The 13,469-nt window shown below is 42.2% G+C and overlaps 3 protein-coding genes across 5 annotated transcripts; 1 reads left to right on the plus strand and 2 right to left on the minus strand.

The window, feature by feature from the left end:
• Window positions 1–197: 197 nt before the first annotated feature.
• Window positions 198–2,834, minus strand: LOC115564293 (Golgi resident protein GCP60). Its single transcript, XM_030388462.2, has 4 exons — window positions 2,598–2,834; window positions 2,095–2,522; window positions 990–1,547; window positions 198–922 (listed from the first exon to the last, which is right to left on the minus strand). The coding sequence occupies exons 1-4, from the start codon at window positions 2,689–2,691 to the stop codon at window positions 497–499; spliced, it is 1,506 nt and encodes a 501-aa protein (XP_030244322.1). The 5' UTR covers window positions 2,692–2,834; the 3' UTR covers window positions 198–496.
• A 289-nt stretch (window positions 2,835–3,123) lies between these two features.
• Window positions 3,124–5,169, plus strand: LOC115564290 (putative RNA-binding protein CG14230). Its single transcript, XM_030388458.2, has 4 exons — window positions 3,124–3,426; window positions 3,490–3,776; window positions 3,841–4,939; window positions 4,996–5,169. The coding sequence occupies exons 1-4, from the start codon at window positions 3,234–3,236 to the stop codon at window positions 5,163–5,165; spliced, it is 1,749 nt and encodes a 582-aa protein (XP_030244318.1). The 5' UTR covers window positions 3,124–3,233; the 3' UTR covers window positions 5,166–5,169.
• Window positions 5,170–5,566: 397 nt separating this feature from the next.
• On the minus strand, window positions 5,567–12,424 carry meso18E (Myb/SANT-like DNA-binding domain-containg protein meso18E). 3 transcript variants are annotated; one of them, XM_089263884.1, is made up of 7 exons: window positions 12,149–12,424; window positions 11,906–12,113; window positions 11,253–11,280; window positions 10,678–10,853; window positions 7,762–8,855; window positions 6,873–6,941; window positions 5,567–6,804 (listed from the first exon to the last, which is right to left on the minus strand). In XM_089263884.1, exons 4-7 carry the CDS (start codon window positions 10,678–10,680, stop codon window positions 6,234–6,236), a joined length of 1,737 nt encoding a protein of 578 aa, XP_089120010.1. In that variant the 5' UTR covers window positions 10,681–10,853; window positions 11,253–11,280; window positions 11,906–12,113; window positions 12,149–12,424; the 3' UTR covers window positions 5,567–6,233. The 3 variants fall into 3 exon arrangements, with proteins under 3 accessions (XP_089120010.1, XP_089120009.1, XP_089120008.1); XM_089263883.1 differs by lacking the exon at window positions 11,253–11,280 and having other exon boundaries at window positions 10,678–10,850; XM_089263882.1 differs by lacking the exon at window positions 11,253–11,280.
• Window positions 12,425–13,469: the final 1,045 nt, after the last annotated feature.

Below are 13,469 nucleotides of genomic sequence, written 5' to 3' on the forward strand. Positions count from 1 at the left end.
TGGTTTTATCACAGCATGTAAACGTTACTTTTTGCATTAAAATCCAATGAAAATAAATCTTAAATTAACAAAAAGAATTATATGTTGGCTGCTACAATCTGAGATTTTCAATTTGCAATCGTCAAAATTCTAAGCGCCAATTGGCCAGCCTCTCTCTCTCTATCTGCTAATCGGAGTTAAACAGACTTTGTTCGATATTTTTAGTACATATTAATTTATTTTGAAAACTATATAATAAATAATAATTTTATCAGCTTGCAAGTGGAAAAGTGTATTTCCTAAATTGTTGCATACGCACATTATGCATACACACCCCAAAACATAAAAGACGCAACGCACATCCTCCCTAACAGCTTATATGATTTTCGAAATTCATAGCAATATTTCTAATATTTTGGACTATACACCCCCAAATATGTGTATGTATGTATGTATATGCACTTGATAAGTGGTGTAGGTTAATACTAGACTGCTTTCATTTCGTTTTGTTTTGGCATTATCGTTCGTAGTAGACGCGATAATAAAGCGTTTTGGATCGCCAAATGCTGTAGCTATTGTCAAATTTCAGCAAGTATACTCCTTCGCCAGGATATGAATGCGAGCCCACATAGACCTCGTTGTAGCACTCGCGCCGATATATTGGCACAATAATGGAAATGGGTGGCTTAGCAACCATCGCCGCAGCTTGGGCGTCCAGCATGTTGCGGTCCTGCGACATGGAACCCGACTCCAAATCCTCGGTGGTCGATAGATAATCCTCGTCCAAACATTCGTCTTCCTCATCGCTGTCGCTGACGTGCACCGTCACCTCGCTGGTAACTGGTTTTGCCCACTCAAAATATATTCCAAAGCCAATATCATAATTATCGGTGGCAAATTCCCAAAAAATGCATTTGCCATTCATATTTGTAGGCACGCGCACCTGGAACAGAAAACAATTCAAGATCAGACAATCAATCAGTGCTATAAATTTATATGTATATACGCACTGTAACCGTATCGCCGTGCCCAATGGTAATGACGCCATCACCATCGCCGGCAGAAACTTCAGTCTTGAACTGTTCGATATCGGGTCGCGTCCATATTTTGGCCGGACGTATCATCACATAATCACTGTATTCCTCATTAGCCTCGCCCTCACCGTCGCCCTCGGGCTGCTCCTGCAGCTGTTCGGTCTCCTCTTGCTGCTGGCACTCGAACGTGTTCAGCTGCAGTGCATCCATGGCCTGGACGAGATTTGAATGGCCAGGACTGTTGTTGACTGTGCTGCTGCTGCCGTCGCTGCTGTTGGTGATGTTGTTGTTATTATTATTATTGTTGTTGCTTTCACCACCACTGCCGCTGTGTTCCTGCAGCTCCTCGTGCAGCAACGTGCCCTTGTCCTTGTCCATTTCTAGCGCTTGCTGTTCCCCTTGACTCAGATTCGATTGCATTTGGTTCTGCAAATGTAACTGTTGCATGTATTGATGGTAATGCTCCCGCTGCAACTGATGTATGAGCACAGCCTGTTGTTCAGGATTGCCAGGAAATTGCTTCTCCGCGTACAGCTGTGTGGTAAATAATAGGCCACAAAAACCAAAGAGAATTGATAATTTATTTACAAATGAAAAAGAGTGTTCTTGAATTTTTCGATTATGTCTGACCCAATTTAGTGTTGTGTGTGAATGTAAATGGAACGATGACTCTGACCTCATTCGAGCCGCCAGCGTCGGCAATTAGTATTTATTATTGACGTGTTTGTCAAGGCCTAGAAGGATGGGTAAACAACAGGTGCAACAGTTTGCGCCCACAAGGTGTTGTCGACTGTGATATACCCTGTAAACTACATTCAATAGGAAAAGGGAAGGCTGACAATAGCGTATATTGATCATATATGTATGTATATCCTGGTTTACACTCGTTGAATTGGAACACGAATCAGCTATCCCACATTGAATATAGTTCTCTTTAGCTACATATTAAATAACATCTTTATATAACACCTTTAACAGCCACAAGCTCAGCCTCAAAGGCTGCTATCCCTGCCCGTCGACACATATTGCGTACGTGGTATTAGAAAATCGATAGCGTGTGCCGCGACAGTTGAATGATTACCTTAAATTGCTGATACGTTTGCTTGTTGAGTGCGTCCTGTAGCTGGCGTCGCTGCAATTCCTCCTTGTAGCCCTCTTCTAGCAGCTCCTGCTGCTCGCGTTCGCGCTTTTCGCGCGCCTCCTTTTCCAGTTCCATGCGACGCAGGTCGGCTTTCAGATTGGCATCGCGATTCTGACGCACCGCCTCGATATAGGGACGAAAGGCACTGCACATTGTGTCCAACAGATCGATGAAACCCTCCATAGCCTGCTCTCTCGTGATATCACCCAACAGCTGCCAGTGCTGCTGTCTGTCACGTCCGATCACGTCGAGCACACCAAGAGCCGGCGCACGATTTTTATTGAAGGGTCCCAAGGCGGCCTGTTGTTTGAAGGCGATCAACTTGAGATTGTCCTCGTAAGACAGATGTATGGCCTTGCCAGAGTTTTCTGCAAAAAAACACGTATGTAAGCCATAAAAATGCCAACAATTTGCAAGGCACCATAACAAATTTCTGCATTTACGTTTGTAGAAGGTGAAGGCGAGCCGATAGAGCTCTAGCAATGGAAATCCCCATTTTTCCAAAGTCGTTGCACTGCCAGCTCTGGTTTTATCCATTATCTCTGTATTCTGTATCTGTAAAAATTGCTTTTAGAAAAAGTCTTTGGCGCTCCAAAAGATTTAGCACAGTAGAAAACAAAAATAAATAATAAAATCTGACTGTGTGTGTATATGGAGATGTGTATTAGCGCAAGACATATCGAAATGTAACGATAATTTTTCAATTGTTCAATTAACGGCGCGACGAGCATGGCAAACAATTCATTTTGGCTGTGCAGTAATCCCATATCAAGGTCTAGATAATTTGAAAAAGTTAAAAATTCTATACATTAAAAAAAAAATATATATATATATATAAAATTATATATCGACTCTTAACGTTCGATATCTTTGCACGACTTCATCTCCATTTAGATCACATATAGGACAGCACTTGCTGACGTCAAAAGTGCAATAATCGATATGCTCTAAAATAAAATCATTTTACAGCACTAACCACCAACAGCTGTGTTGTTTTACCTACACGTGCGCCTTATTTTTTTTTTGTATTTTTAAATACTTGGTGTTTTTTTTTTTTTTTTTAAAAGCTAACTATAAATATGAGCGGCACGCGTTTCTTCCTTGCCGATTTGCCTTCGAGCACAACAGAGAAGGATCTGCGTGGTCTCTTCCAGGACTATGGCCAGGTGCAGCGTGTGGAGCTAAAAACGAAGGAACAATTCGATGATTCAGGACAAACAATTACAAAAGTTATTGCATTCGTAACGCTGCAAACAGATGATGCCGAATACTGTATGTGGAAGTGGATGGGGGCTTAAAGTGAAGCTATAAAAAATAGTTGCATTTTAATTTCAGGTCTTAACGAGCTTAACTGGCAGCGCTTGCATGGCTGCCAGCTGAAAGTCTCACTGGCCAAGGAATCATTTTTGGATCGTCTGAAACGTGAGCGTGAGGAGCAGCAGCAACAGCAGGAGCAGCCAACTTTTAGTGAAGCAAATCAAAGTAGTTCCCGCCTGCTTGTACAAAATACGCAGAACAAACGGCGCGTTTTTGGCGAGCACGAGGAGATCAACGATGATGAAGTGGCGCCCGAGCTGTTGATAACCAAGAAGCGTGCCGCCAACTCCATTCACAATGGCAAAGTGCGTCACTAACGGTCTATAGTTGGTATTTGAAATGGGTTTAACTCACCGCCTTCTCTTGCAGATTGTCATCCAACAGGAACATGATGTGAAGCCGCTGCACATTATCGAGCAGCAAAAGAAGCCCAGCACCAAGCAGCTGGATGCCAAAGCCTCAATTGCAGATTCAAAGCGCAAAGAGTCGCTGAATAAAATGAAGCAGCAGCATCAGCAAAAGAAGTCGCTTATTCAGCAGGCATTGGCGTCGGCAGAGGCGCCAACATCGAAGCGCATCAAGTTCAGCGATGCCGAAGAGGAAGAAGAGGTGGAGCAGATTAAGGTGCAGAAGAAGTCAAAGGGACGGGATTTGTTCGACGATGCGGATGGCGAGGAGCAGGAGGAAGAGTTTGTGCTACCTCAGCACAGTGGCAAAAAGGGCGAACGTCTGGTGGAAATGCAAAGTAAACAGAGCTTGGATCCCAGATTTCGTATAACAGCCAGTTTTGTGGGTGAAGACGACGACGATCAGGAGCAGGCGGATGAGCCAGAGCACCCGGAGAACCCCCAGGACAACGAACGCGATTGGCAAATGGGCATTTTAGAGCAGGTGATTGGTCGCAAAATAGACACAGCCACTGCGACTGCGGCGAAGGTGGCCAAAAATAAGAAAATGTTGCGCTATGATCCTGCCAAAGAGGAGCACCAGAAGATGGTGCGTGTGAAGGACAAAGACAAAGAGAACGTCAAACAGCATCCAAAGCAAAAGAATGAAAAGGAGCCGATAGAAGAAGGAGGTACCAAGCCAGCGCCCGTCTCACAAAGCTCTTTCTACGTGGTCACAGATACGCTGAAGGAATCGCTGAAGACGCGCGGTGAAGGCTTCAGCCTGCTGGAAATGTTTGGCAGCAGCCATGAGGAAGCGGTTGCACAGCGACAGGATCAGCTGGAGAAGCTAGGCCATGAAAAGATATTGGTCAACAAGTCCAATAAACTGGGTCTGGGTCAGGTGAACCCATTCAGCTACGACTCTTCCGACAGCGAAGATGAGGAACAGCCGCAGGCCAAGGAAAAGGAGCAATCCCAGGTGGCTAAGGAAAATGAGAAGCCAGGCAAACAGAAGAAAAAGAAGGCGCAAATCTTTATAGAATCCTTCTTTATACCGAAGAACGACGTCAGACTTAAAGGTATGAATCGACTACATATGGTGAACAAAGTATCTAGCTTTATTTATCTCTTGCAGAAGGCGCCAAGTTCTTCAAGTCGAGTACAGCAGAGCTGGAGAATGAAAATTATGACCAGGTTAAAAAGCGTCTCAAATTCCTCATTACCAAGAAAATCGCAAAGACACAGAAAGGTCCGGTTGGTAAAATTGTCAAGAAAAACAAAAATAAAAAGCGAAACAAGTTTTAAACAAGATTTTGAATTTTAATATGAAGTAAATTTTTCCGTGTAAGGCCAGTTTGAAAGTAAATTGAATGTTGGCGCCATTGCCGTCTCGTATATTTGATTAACAAGGTGGCAGCACTATCGACACATATGTAACTCATATATCGATAGTTTTTCGGGTTTCCTGTTAGAGGAAATGAGCACTTGTAATTCCAAGGTTACTAGCTGCAGTCACTTCTTGCCTAAAAAAAACTTGCAAATTTAAGGAACAAAAGCAGATTTTTTGACGATTTAGCTGTTCCCAATAACTCCTAAAAGCTTGCATCTACGATCTACTAGGTGGCAACGCTGTTGTTGATTTTGTTGATGGCAGCCATTTTAAAACGGCTGCGCTCAATCACTGCTCAATACAATAAGAGTGGATTTTTTCTTTAAAAATTTGGTTTTGTGTATTTAACTAAATTAAAAAAAAAAATCGATGTATACATAACATACACACATATACATACATATTAATATATGTAGCTGCACAAATGCATTTGAGCCCCATTTTAGCTCCAACTTAAATCGAATAAGAATTGCGAACAAATAAATTTAGAATTACAAGAATAAAAAGGATTAAAAACGCAGACCAAGTAACAGAGCTATATAAATTACATATACATACGTACATATGCATATGCACATAAATGACATGAATGAATGAATTTGAGAAATAATAATTATTTTTGACCGTATGTAGAATGATTCGATTATATAGAAAAATATATATCCATAAGACTTGGTTGCGTCTAAAAACTAGAGGATTCATTGCAGCTTAAGCCTAGTTTAATAATTAAATAGTGCTGGCACAAATATTGCCAATATTATATTACTTGTCTAAGATTTGCATTTCCTTAAGATTTACAGTTTTTATGATTTTCTCTTTGCTTAAGCACTTGGGGGTATATATATATATATATATATATATATATATATATATATAGATAAATATATATATTTTTTAAGTAAACGTTGCAAAATCTCATTTAGATTCCGAGTCATTGGCTCGTCTTTGGCACTGCATTCAATTGTTTTCTGTTTTTGTTTGGTTTACGTTTGATTCGAAGCGATCTCTCCATCTGCTCCTATTTCTACTCCCTTTTCTATGTCGTCGACTTTCGTTTCCACTGTACTTGCTCCCACTGTTTCTGCCTCTACTTCCCCTCCCGTTAATTCCACTTCTGACTCCTCTGCCGCAACATCTGCATCTATTACACCGTCTGCGTCCACGCACTTTCCGGGTGAATCTAGAGCCGGAGTAACTGCCCCCAAATCCGTATTCATTGCTGTTTCCGTTTCGGTGGCTTTGCTGGCCACTAGTGTTTGAGCCTTGCCCGCTGCTAACTGCTCGATGGCAATGACTGTGCGCTCGAGCAGATTCATGAAACGCTCCTCGCGTGCATCCATGCGCTTGAGCAGCTCCTCGTCTCGTTTCTCGCGCCGCTTCAGATACTCGATCAGTTCGTAGTTGGTGCTATCCCCATCCGTGGATGTGGACATCTTCCGTTTGCCGCTCTTCAGCGATGCCGATGAGCTGCAATCGGATAGATTATCCGTATCCACAATCACATCCGGATGCAGAATATTCTGATCCATGCTCGGCGAGTAGAAGTTCTGAGCGCTGCGTAAAGTAAAAGAGAGTAAGGGAACTTAATGCACATTCAATGCAACGGTTCGGCTCAATCTTACCCATTGTAGTTGGTTTGCATTAGCTGTATGTCATCCGGATTGAATTCACCTTCGGAGAGCGGTTCGGATCTGTGTGCATAAAGAATTGGGTAGATGGTAAATTGAAGTGTTTTATGTGAAAATCTAAATAAAATTCAAAATTCACAGGTCAATCAACAGAATGGTCAATCAACAGTCAGTCAACAGAATGCTAGAATAGCTCTATGTCTGTTCTTCAATCAGTCAATAAATCAATCACTTATTTAAATGGGAATCCAATAGAGAAGCAAACACTTTATAAGACATAAATGACATCTACACTTGCATTTCAATCCATCATCAATCAATCTTTCAGCTAAATGATAATCTATTAGAGAAGTCATAGACGTTATAGATGTTGAGCATTTCGAAACTAATATACGTAATACTGTTGATTAGCATCTACAACTTGCTGCTCTTCAATCATGTTGATCTCTCAGTCATTTGAATGGGAATCACATAGAGAGGAGATCTACCTCATATGTGGTAAAAAAAAAAGAATCTACTATTGATAAAGCCTATTGAGCTAACATCTACAACTCCTCCTCTATAGTTTTTAAGTATAGTACGTATCATCAGTCAATCAGTTGCGTAAGAGTCAGTGAAGCAAGTCAACTACTCCTTGAATGCTTAGAAAATGTAGCTACTATGCAGAAGACAGTTTTCCTAGGCTTGCTCTATACAGAAAACCCTCAGTTTAGTAGCATCTACAACTTGCTCTTTAATCAGTACGTCAACCAATCCGTTGCATGAGAATTACCTTGTAAGGACGCTCATCTCATGGATATAAAAATCAGTCAAATCAGTCAGTCAATTACAACGTAAAATCGCAAAATCATTGAACTGAGAATCGCATAGGGAGGCTACTCACTTCATGGATATGTTATTGTCGTTGCCGCTGCTGTTGTTGTGATGCAAGTTAAGCGCTCCATTGCAGTCCTTATCATAATCCGAAGCTTCCGGCGGCTCGTCGTGCAGGCCATGTCCGTGATCCTTAAATGCGGCACTGTGATTGAGACTGTGACTGTGACTGTGACTGTGATTGTGACTGTGATTGAGACTGTGACTGAGACTCTGATTGAGGCCGTGAGAGAGACTGTGGCTGAGACTGTGCTGTGGCTGTTGATCCTGCTCCTGGCCATTTGGTTGCTGCTGCTGTTGTTGTTGTTGTTGCTGTTGCTGCTGTTGTTGTTGCTGCTGTTGTTGTTGCTGTTGCTGCTGTTGTTGTTGTTGCTGCTGCAGTTGGGCGACAGCTGCTGCAGCTGCTGCGACGGCGTTCGCCAAGGGATTGTCATCGTACACGCCGGGCACGCCCACTTGGCCCACGCCCACCGGCAGCGGAGCATTCGGGCAGGGACCCTCGCTCAGCTGCGTCTCCACGAAGTGATTTGGCATAAAGCCGCGCTCCATTTTACTCGCCCCACTCTGCGACGAGTCGGTGGAGTGGGCGTGGCTGAGGCTCTGCAGCAAATTGTGCTGATGGGGCGTCAGCGTGTCCTTGGTGAGCAGGACGCCCAGCTCGGCGGCCTGCCGGCGCCGCTGATAGTAGGAGAGCTCATTGTGATTCTTGCTGATCAGCGCCAGGCGCTTCCCATTGGAGCCCCAGCACTCGCCGCGCTGCTCCTCGATCTCCTTGAACAGGAACATATACGGCCAGTTGCGCCGGACGTGCCGCTCCGGATTCTTCTTCAGCTGTGTGTAGATCTTCTTCAGGTTCTCGTACCGATTGCAGCACTGCTTGGCCGTTCGCTTGCGTGCGCTGAAGCGGTTCAGCACCTCGGCGACCATTTCCCATACGCTCGCATGATTCTTGCGATTCGACTGGAACGCGCTCTGGATTCTCTCCGACTTGACGATGTTCAGCAGAGCCACCGACTCGGGCACATTGAAATAGCTTTCGGGAGTGCGCGGCGCACGCTGATGGTGATAGCTGCTCGTCACGGTGGGCGGGGGATTCTTTGTCTCCTGCAACACAGACAGAGAAAGAGAGAGAGCCAGAGAGTGAGTGAGTTTAAGAGAAAAGAGAGAAATAGAGAGATGGAGAGAGAGAGAGAGGGAGAGAGAGAGAGAGAGAGAGAGAGAGGGAGAGAGATAGAGAGAGAGAGGAAGAGGTAGAAACAGATAAAAGAGGGATAGTTCAATATTGGTAGAAAATAGGGGACGAGGAGATTCTATACAATGAGAGCGAGAAAGGGGAAAGAGGTCTCAAAATTATTGTGAGTGTGGGAATTCGAAGCTAAGGACCGGATGATAGACTGAAACTGAGAAGAGGGAAAAAAAGTTACTTATCAAGATTCGAGTTGCTACAAAAGAAAGCGAGAGTGAGAACGAGAGAGGGAGAGAGAGAGAAAGTCAAAGAGAGTTTCAGATCAGTTGATATTCGGCTAAGACTCTGTAAACTTACTAAAAAAAACCCCAAATGCTCTAAATTAAGAGGGAATCATGGAGGCGAGCTGAGGAGCAAGAATGATAGAGAAAGGGGCGAGAGCAATAAGAGAAATATCTGTAGAAAACATTGACTGAGAACTACTCTCTCTGTTGGGAATTCCAGGCATGAAGCACTAAACTTAAAGAAAGAAAGAGAGGGAGAGCAGCAGAGAGAGAGAGAGAGAGTCTAGATTAAGTGATAAAGCGCATATAATACAAGCAAATATTAAGCTTCTCTCTATTTATGTTTGGATCTGCATTTCTCTTTATCTCTTTCAGTCTCTTATACAAAAATTCTCGCTTCTTCTTCTTGTTCATTAACTATAGTATTTCAATTAATTAATATGTTCTATTCGTTTGTTCGTCTATCCCTCCATCTGCACCTCTTTCTCCCTCTCCCTCTCCCTCTGTATTTCGCTCTCTCTACATACATATAAAATCAATTTTGTATATACATATTCATAATCATCGATAAAAATGCAATACGTATAGCCGTTATATATAGATAAATCTCTATCTGTGTTCATATACTTCCGCCACCCAAACACCCCATATGGATTGCAACAGGGTATCAGCAGTTAGAAACGGGGAAATTGAATAAGAAATACGATCATTGCCAGATTTCGAATACGAATCATACAAGTAAACTAGACGAATTGATATGATCCATGGCTCAGAAATCAACTTGACCCTAACGTAGACCTTCCTACTGATAACCGGCTTAGAGCTCACCCTAAAAAGCTAAAGCAGATCGACTGGCTTTTATATACCCTGGATGAGCGGTGAGAGCAGTGGGCCATTAACTTAAGATTTACATATGTATATATGTATGTATGTATGTATTTTAATTTATATACATACACTTATGCCATGTAGAGATCAACTATATTTTTGGGAAAATGTACGCTGGGAACAGAAGGTGTTACTTGATGCCCCGAGACATGAGACATAAAACAAAATTTGAACTGAGCTCGGGAATGCCCCTGCTGCACCCTCAACTCCAATTGCTGCGCGCGTTCCCCATTGGTGCAGTCAAAATAAAGCATTTATGCATGCATACATATGTAACTGTAATTGCATACATATGTAGCTACATAGCTTTGCCATGTTGGAGCGAGAGAGAAAGAGAGAGACCGAGAGACGAAGGCAGACAATCAGGCTAGTTTGGCTAGGAGTTTGCATTCGGCATTCTCGCATTGCAATCGTGCATAGCAGAGAGACGGTGAGAGAGAGGGAGAGAGAGAGAGAGAGCGAGAGCGGCAGGCGCAGCCGAGGCTTTTGCTCGCGCTGCCTCTCTCGCTCTCTCCAAAGAGACTTGCTCTTCTAATATTGTTGTTCTTTTGCTAGGTGATTTACTTACCATTTGAATATTTTGTTTGAGTCAGCAGCTTATTTCACAGAAGCGACGGCGTCGACGTCAGCTGCTACGCTGCAGCAGCAGCAGCGAGCGTTTTGTGCTGAGAAAGCGTTACGCGAAGATTTTCGCGCTGTTCTCTCTCTATTCTAACTTGGTATCCGTTTTGCGATCTTCTTCTTCTTCATTGGCAATGTTAGCATTACAAAAACAAAAACACAAAAATTGTAAAAGGAACCAAAACAAAAAAAAAAAAGAGAAACAGAAAAACCGTTTAAAAATAACGCACTTCTAATCGGTGTGTACACACTGTAAGTATTGCATATGCTAACGCATACAAATGTAAATGCACACTGCAAACATGCATGTGTGTGTGCATGTGTGTGTGTGAGCACTTAGCAAAGGCAGCAGAAATACAAAAAAAAAAGTACACTTGAATCGCTTGTACGTTTGGTTTCTTTTCTCTCAATGTTTTTGTTTTAAATTTTTAATTTTTGTTGTTGGATGGTCTGCTTTGTTTTTGTTGTTATGGTTTTTGTTTTTTCGTTGACGGCGACGACTATTAATATTTAGAAGTTAACCTTTTAGCCCCGCGTTGCGGCTCATCGGCTACAGTTGAAAAAAAAAGCGCGACACAAAAACAAAAATAAAAGTAAAACACAAAATTATACACACATACATACAGTATGTGTGTGTGTGTATTGATACAATTTGCACATGTGCGTGTGCATGTGTGTGTGTGTGTGTGTGTGTGTGTGTGTAGTCAAAGCGAATATAACTGACAGCGGCGCTAGTTGTTGCTTTGTTTTTGTTTTGCATATTTTGTATTTGTTTTTGTTTTCCCGTTGTTTCCTTCGCGCATTATTATGAGCATGAGCACAAGCACGAGCACGAGCACGCTCACGCATGCACGCACGCACAGTCACTGGCCAATGGTTAATTCTTGCACTTGCACTTTGTTGCACATTTTTTTTCTTCTCAATACAATGTGCGATCCAGTGCTCTCTGTTCGGCGCACGCTCTTCTCTCTCTCTCTCTCTCCCTCTCTCGCTCACTGTCTCGTCTTGTTTTCTTATTGGCTTGCCGTTTACAGCTATGTATCATACGTACGCACACTCCCACTCACACACACACGCACACACACACACACACACACACACACACACACATGCATGCTTATATTGGCGCAACCGTGCCAAATATCCGTTTTAGTGGGCTTTGCAATAGTACTAACCAACACCAAAATAACTAAACGAAACGTTAGGCAAAGCAGCAAACAAACGGACAACGAAAATGAAACTGAACTTTTCGTCGCGATCCCGTTGCCGATACTAACGGCAGTCACAGACACAGACACACATTGTGCCAAGTTCTGCTACGATCGTTAGGCAGACGGACGACGCTCGCGCTCGTCGCTGCTGCTGCTGCTGCTGCTGCTGCTGCTGCTATTGCTGTTGCTGTTGCTGCTCCTCGGAACTGATGCCTCGTTCAGCTTCTTCTTCTTGCTCTTGTTGTTGTGTTGTTGGCCTGTGCTTTAACTTAGTAGATTGCGATGGCAGTGTTGGTAGCGACAGCCGCGCTCTCACTTTTTCACATGTGTTCAAATGTCTCAAGTGCTTGTGTGTGTGTGTGTGTGTAAATATACATAAATACATATGTATGTCTACTTATAGAATCGAACGTAAAGACAACGCTAGCAGCAACGCAGCAGAGCAACGGGAGCGACAGTTAACTGATGCGCTCGGCCTATGGCGATTCTGATTCTGATTCCGATTTCGAATCCAATAGTCGAGCCAAGGAATAACACACGCATGAAAACAACTGTGCTCATCTGAGTGTGTGTGTGTGTTTGTGTGTGTGTGTGTTTTACTCTCTGGGGGCATGGTGCATGCTGCCGCAGGCAAAAGGAATCTATGGGCATATTACTGTGCAACAGCAACAGCTACGGCAGCAGCCGCAGCGGCGAGTGGGAAAAATCGTAGACTATAAATAGATACAAGTATGCTCGATATATGTCTGTATGTACATACTATATGTTCTATATATACAAGTGTATGCGTGTCTGTGTGTGCATATGCACCCCAAAGAAGCTGCGACTCGGTTGATGATCTCTCACAGAACAAAAAAAAAAAAAAAAAAAAAAAAAAAAAATACAGAAGCTGTTAATGTAATATGAAAGAACTCTTTATAAAAAACATGTTTTACTTTTATACTAACTATCTTAAAACTAAGTAAAGCCAATACTTAAGGGAATCATTTAAAGAAAAACTGTTTATACTATAGCAGCTGTCTCTAAAACTCTTAGTAACAATATGATCAATGATTTATATATCAAAACTGTTGAAAGAGCTAAGTATGTCAAATAGAAATCCTTGAGGAATCACCAAAGAGTGCTATGAAAATTCAACAATGATTTATTATTTTAGAATATTACTAAGCCATTTTAATTATAGACTTCCATATATTACTAGCTACATATATAAGAGATTACACTATTTAGAACATAGAAAAAGTTATGAAAACTATGTATTTAATAAAGATTGATGAATGAAGAAGCATATTTCTGGTGAATAATGTGAATATAAAGAAAGAATTTTAATAGAAAAATGAAGAAGAAAGATGAATGATGAATAAGGAATGAAGTATAATGAATGATTACAGAATTTTGAATAATAAAATATGGAATATCAATGAAATATAGATAAATGAAGAATCCAAAAAATTGGATGATGTATAATAAATAAGGAATGAAGAGCTGATGTTTGATGAATTATGAATAAATAAGCAGAAGTGCAGAA

Source organism: Drosophila navojoa, chromosome X, assembly GCF_054131105.1.
Source record: "Drosophila navojoa isolate 15081-1374.11 chromosome X, UAZ_NAV_1.0, whole genome shotgun sequence".
Classification (NCBI taxonomy): domain Eukaryota; kingdom Metazoa; phylum Arthropoda; class Insecta; order Diptera; family Drosophilidae; genus Drosophila; species Drosophila navojoa.

Coding starts and splice junctions, on each gene's coding strand:
- LOC115564293 (XM_030388462.2), bottom strand. CDS start 2,691: ATGGATAAAACCAGAGCTGGCAGTGCAACGACTTTGGAAAAATGGGGA. Junction 1,548..2,094: donor AAACGTATCAGCAATTTAAG/GTAATCATTCAA, acceptor TTTACCACACAG/CTGTACGCGGAGAAGCAATT. Junction 923..989: donor GGCACGGCGATACGGTTACA/GTGCGTATATAC, acceptor TTTCTGTTCCAG/GTGCGCGTGCCTACAAATAT.
- LOC115564290 (XM_030388458.2), top strand. CDS start 3,234: ATGAGCGGCACGCGTTTCTTCCTTGCCGATTTGCCTTCGAGCACAACA. Junction 3,427..3,489: donor AACAGATGATGCCGAATACT/GTATGTGGAAGT, acceptor TTTTAATTTCAG/GTCTTAACGAGCTTAACTGG. Junction 3,777..3,840: donor ACTCCATTCACAATGGCAAA/GTGCGTCACTAA, acceptor CTTCTCTTGCAG/ATTGTCATCCAACAGGAACA.
- meso18E (XM_089263883.1), bottom strand. Junction 6,942..7,761: donor GACAATAACATATCCATGAA/GTGAGTAGCCTC, acceptor TTATGCACACAG/ATCCGAACCGCTCTCCGAAG. Junction 6,805..6,872: donor ATGCAAACCAACTACAATGG/GTAAGATTGAGC, acceptor TACTTTACGCAG/CGCTCAGAACTTCTACTCGC.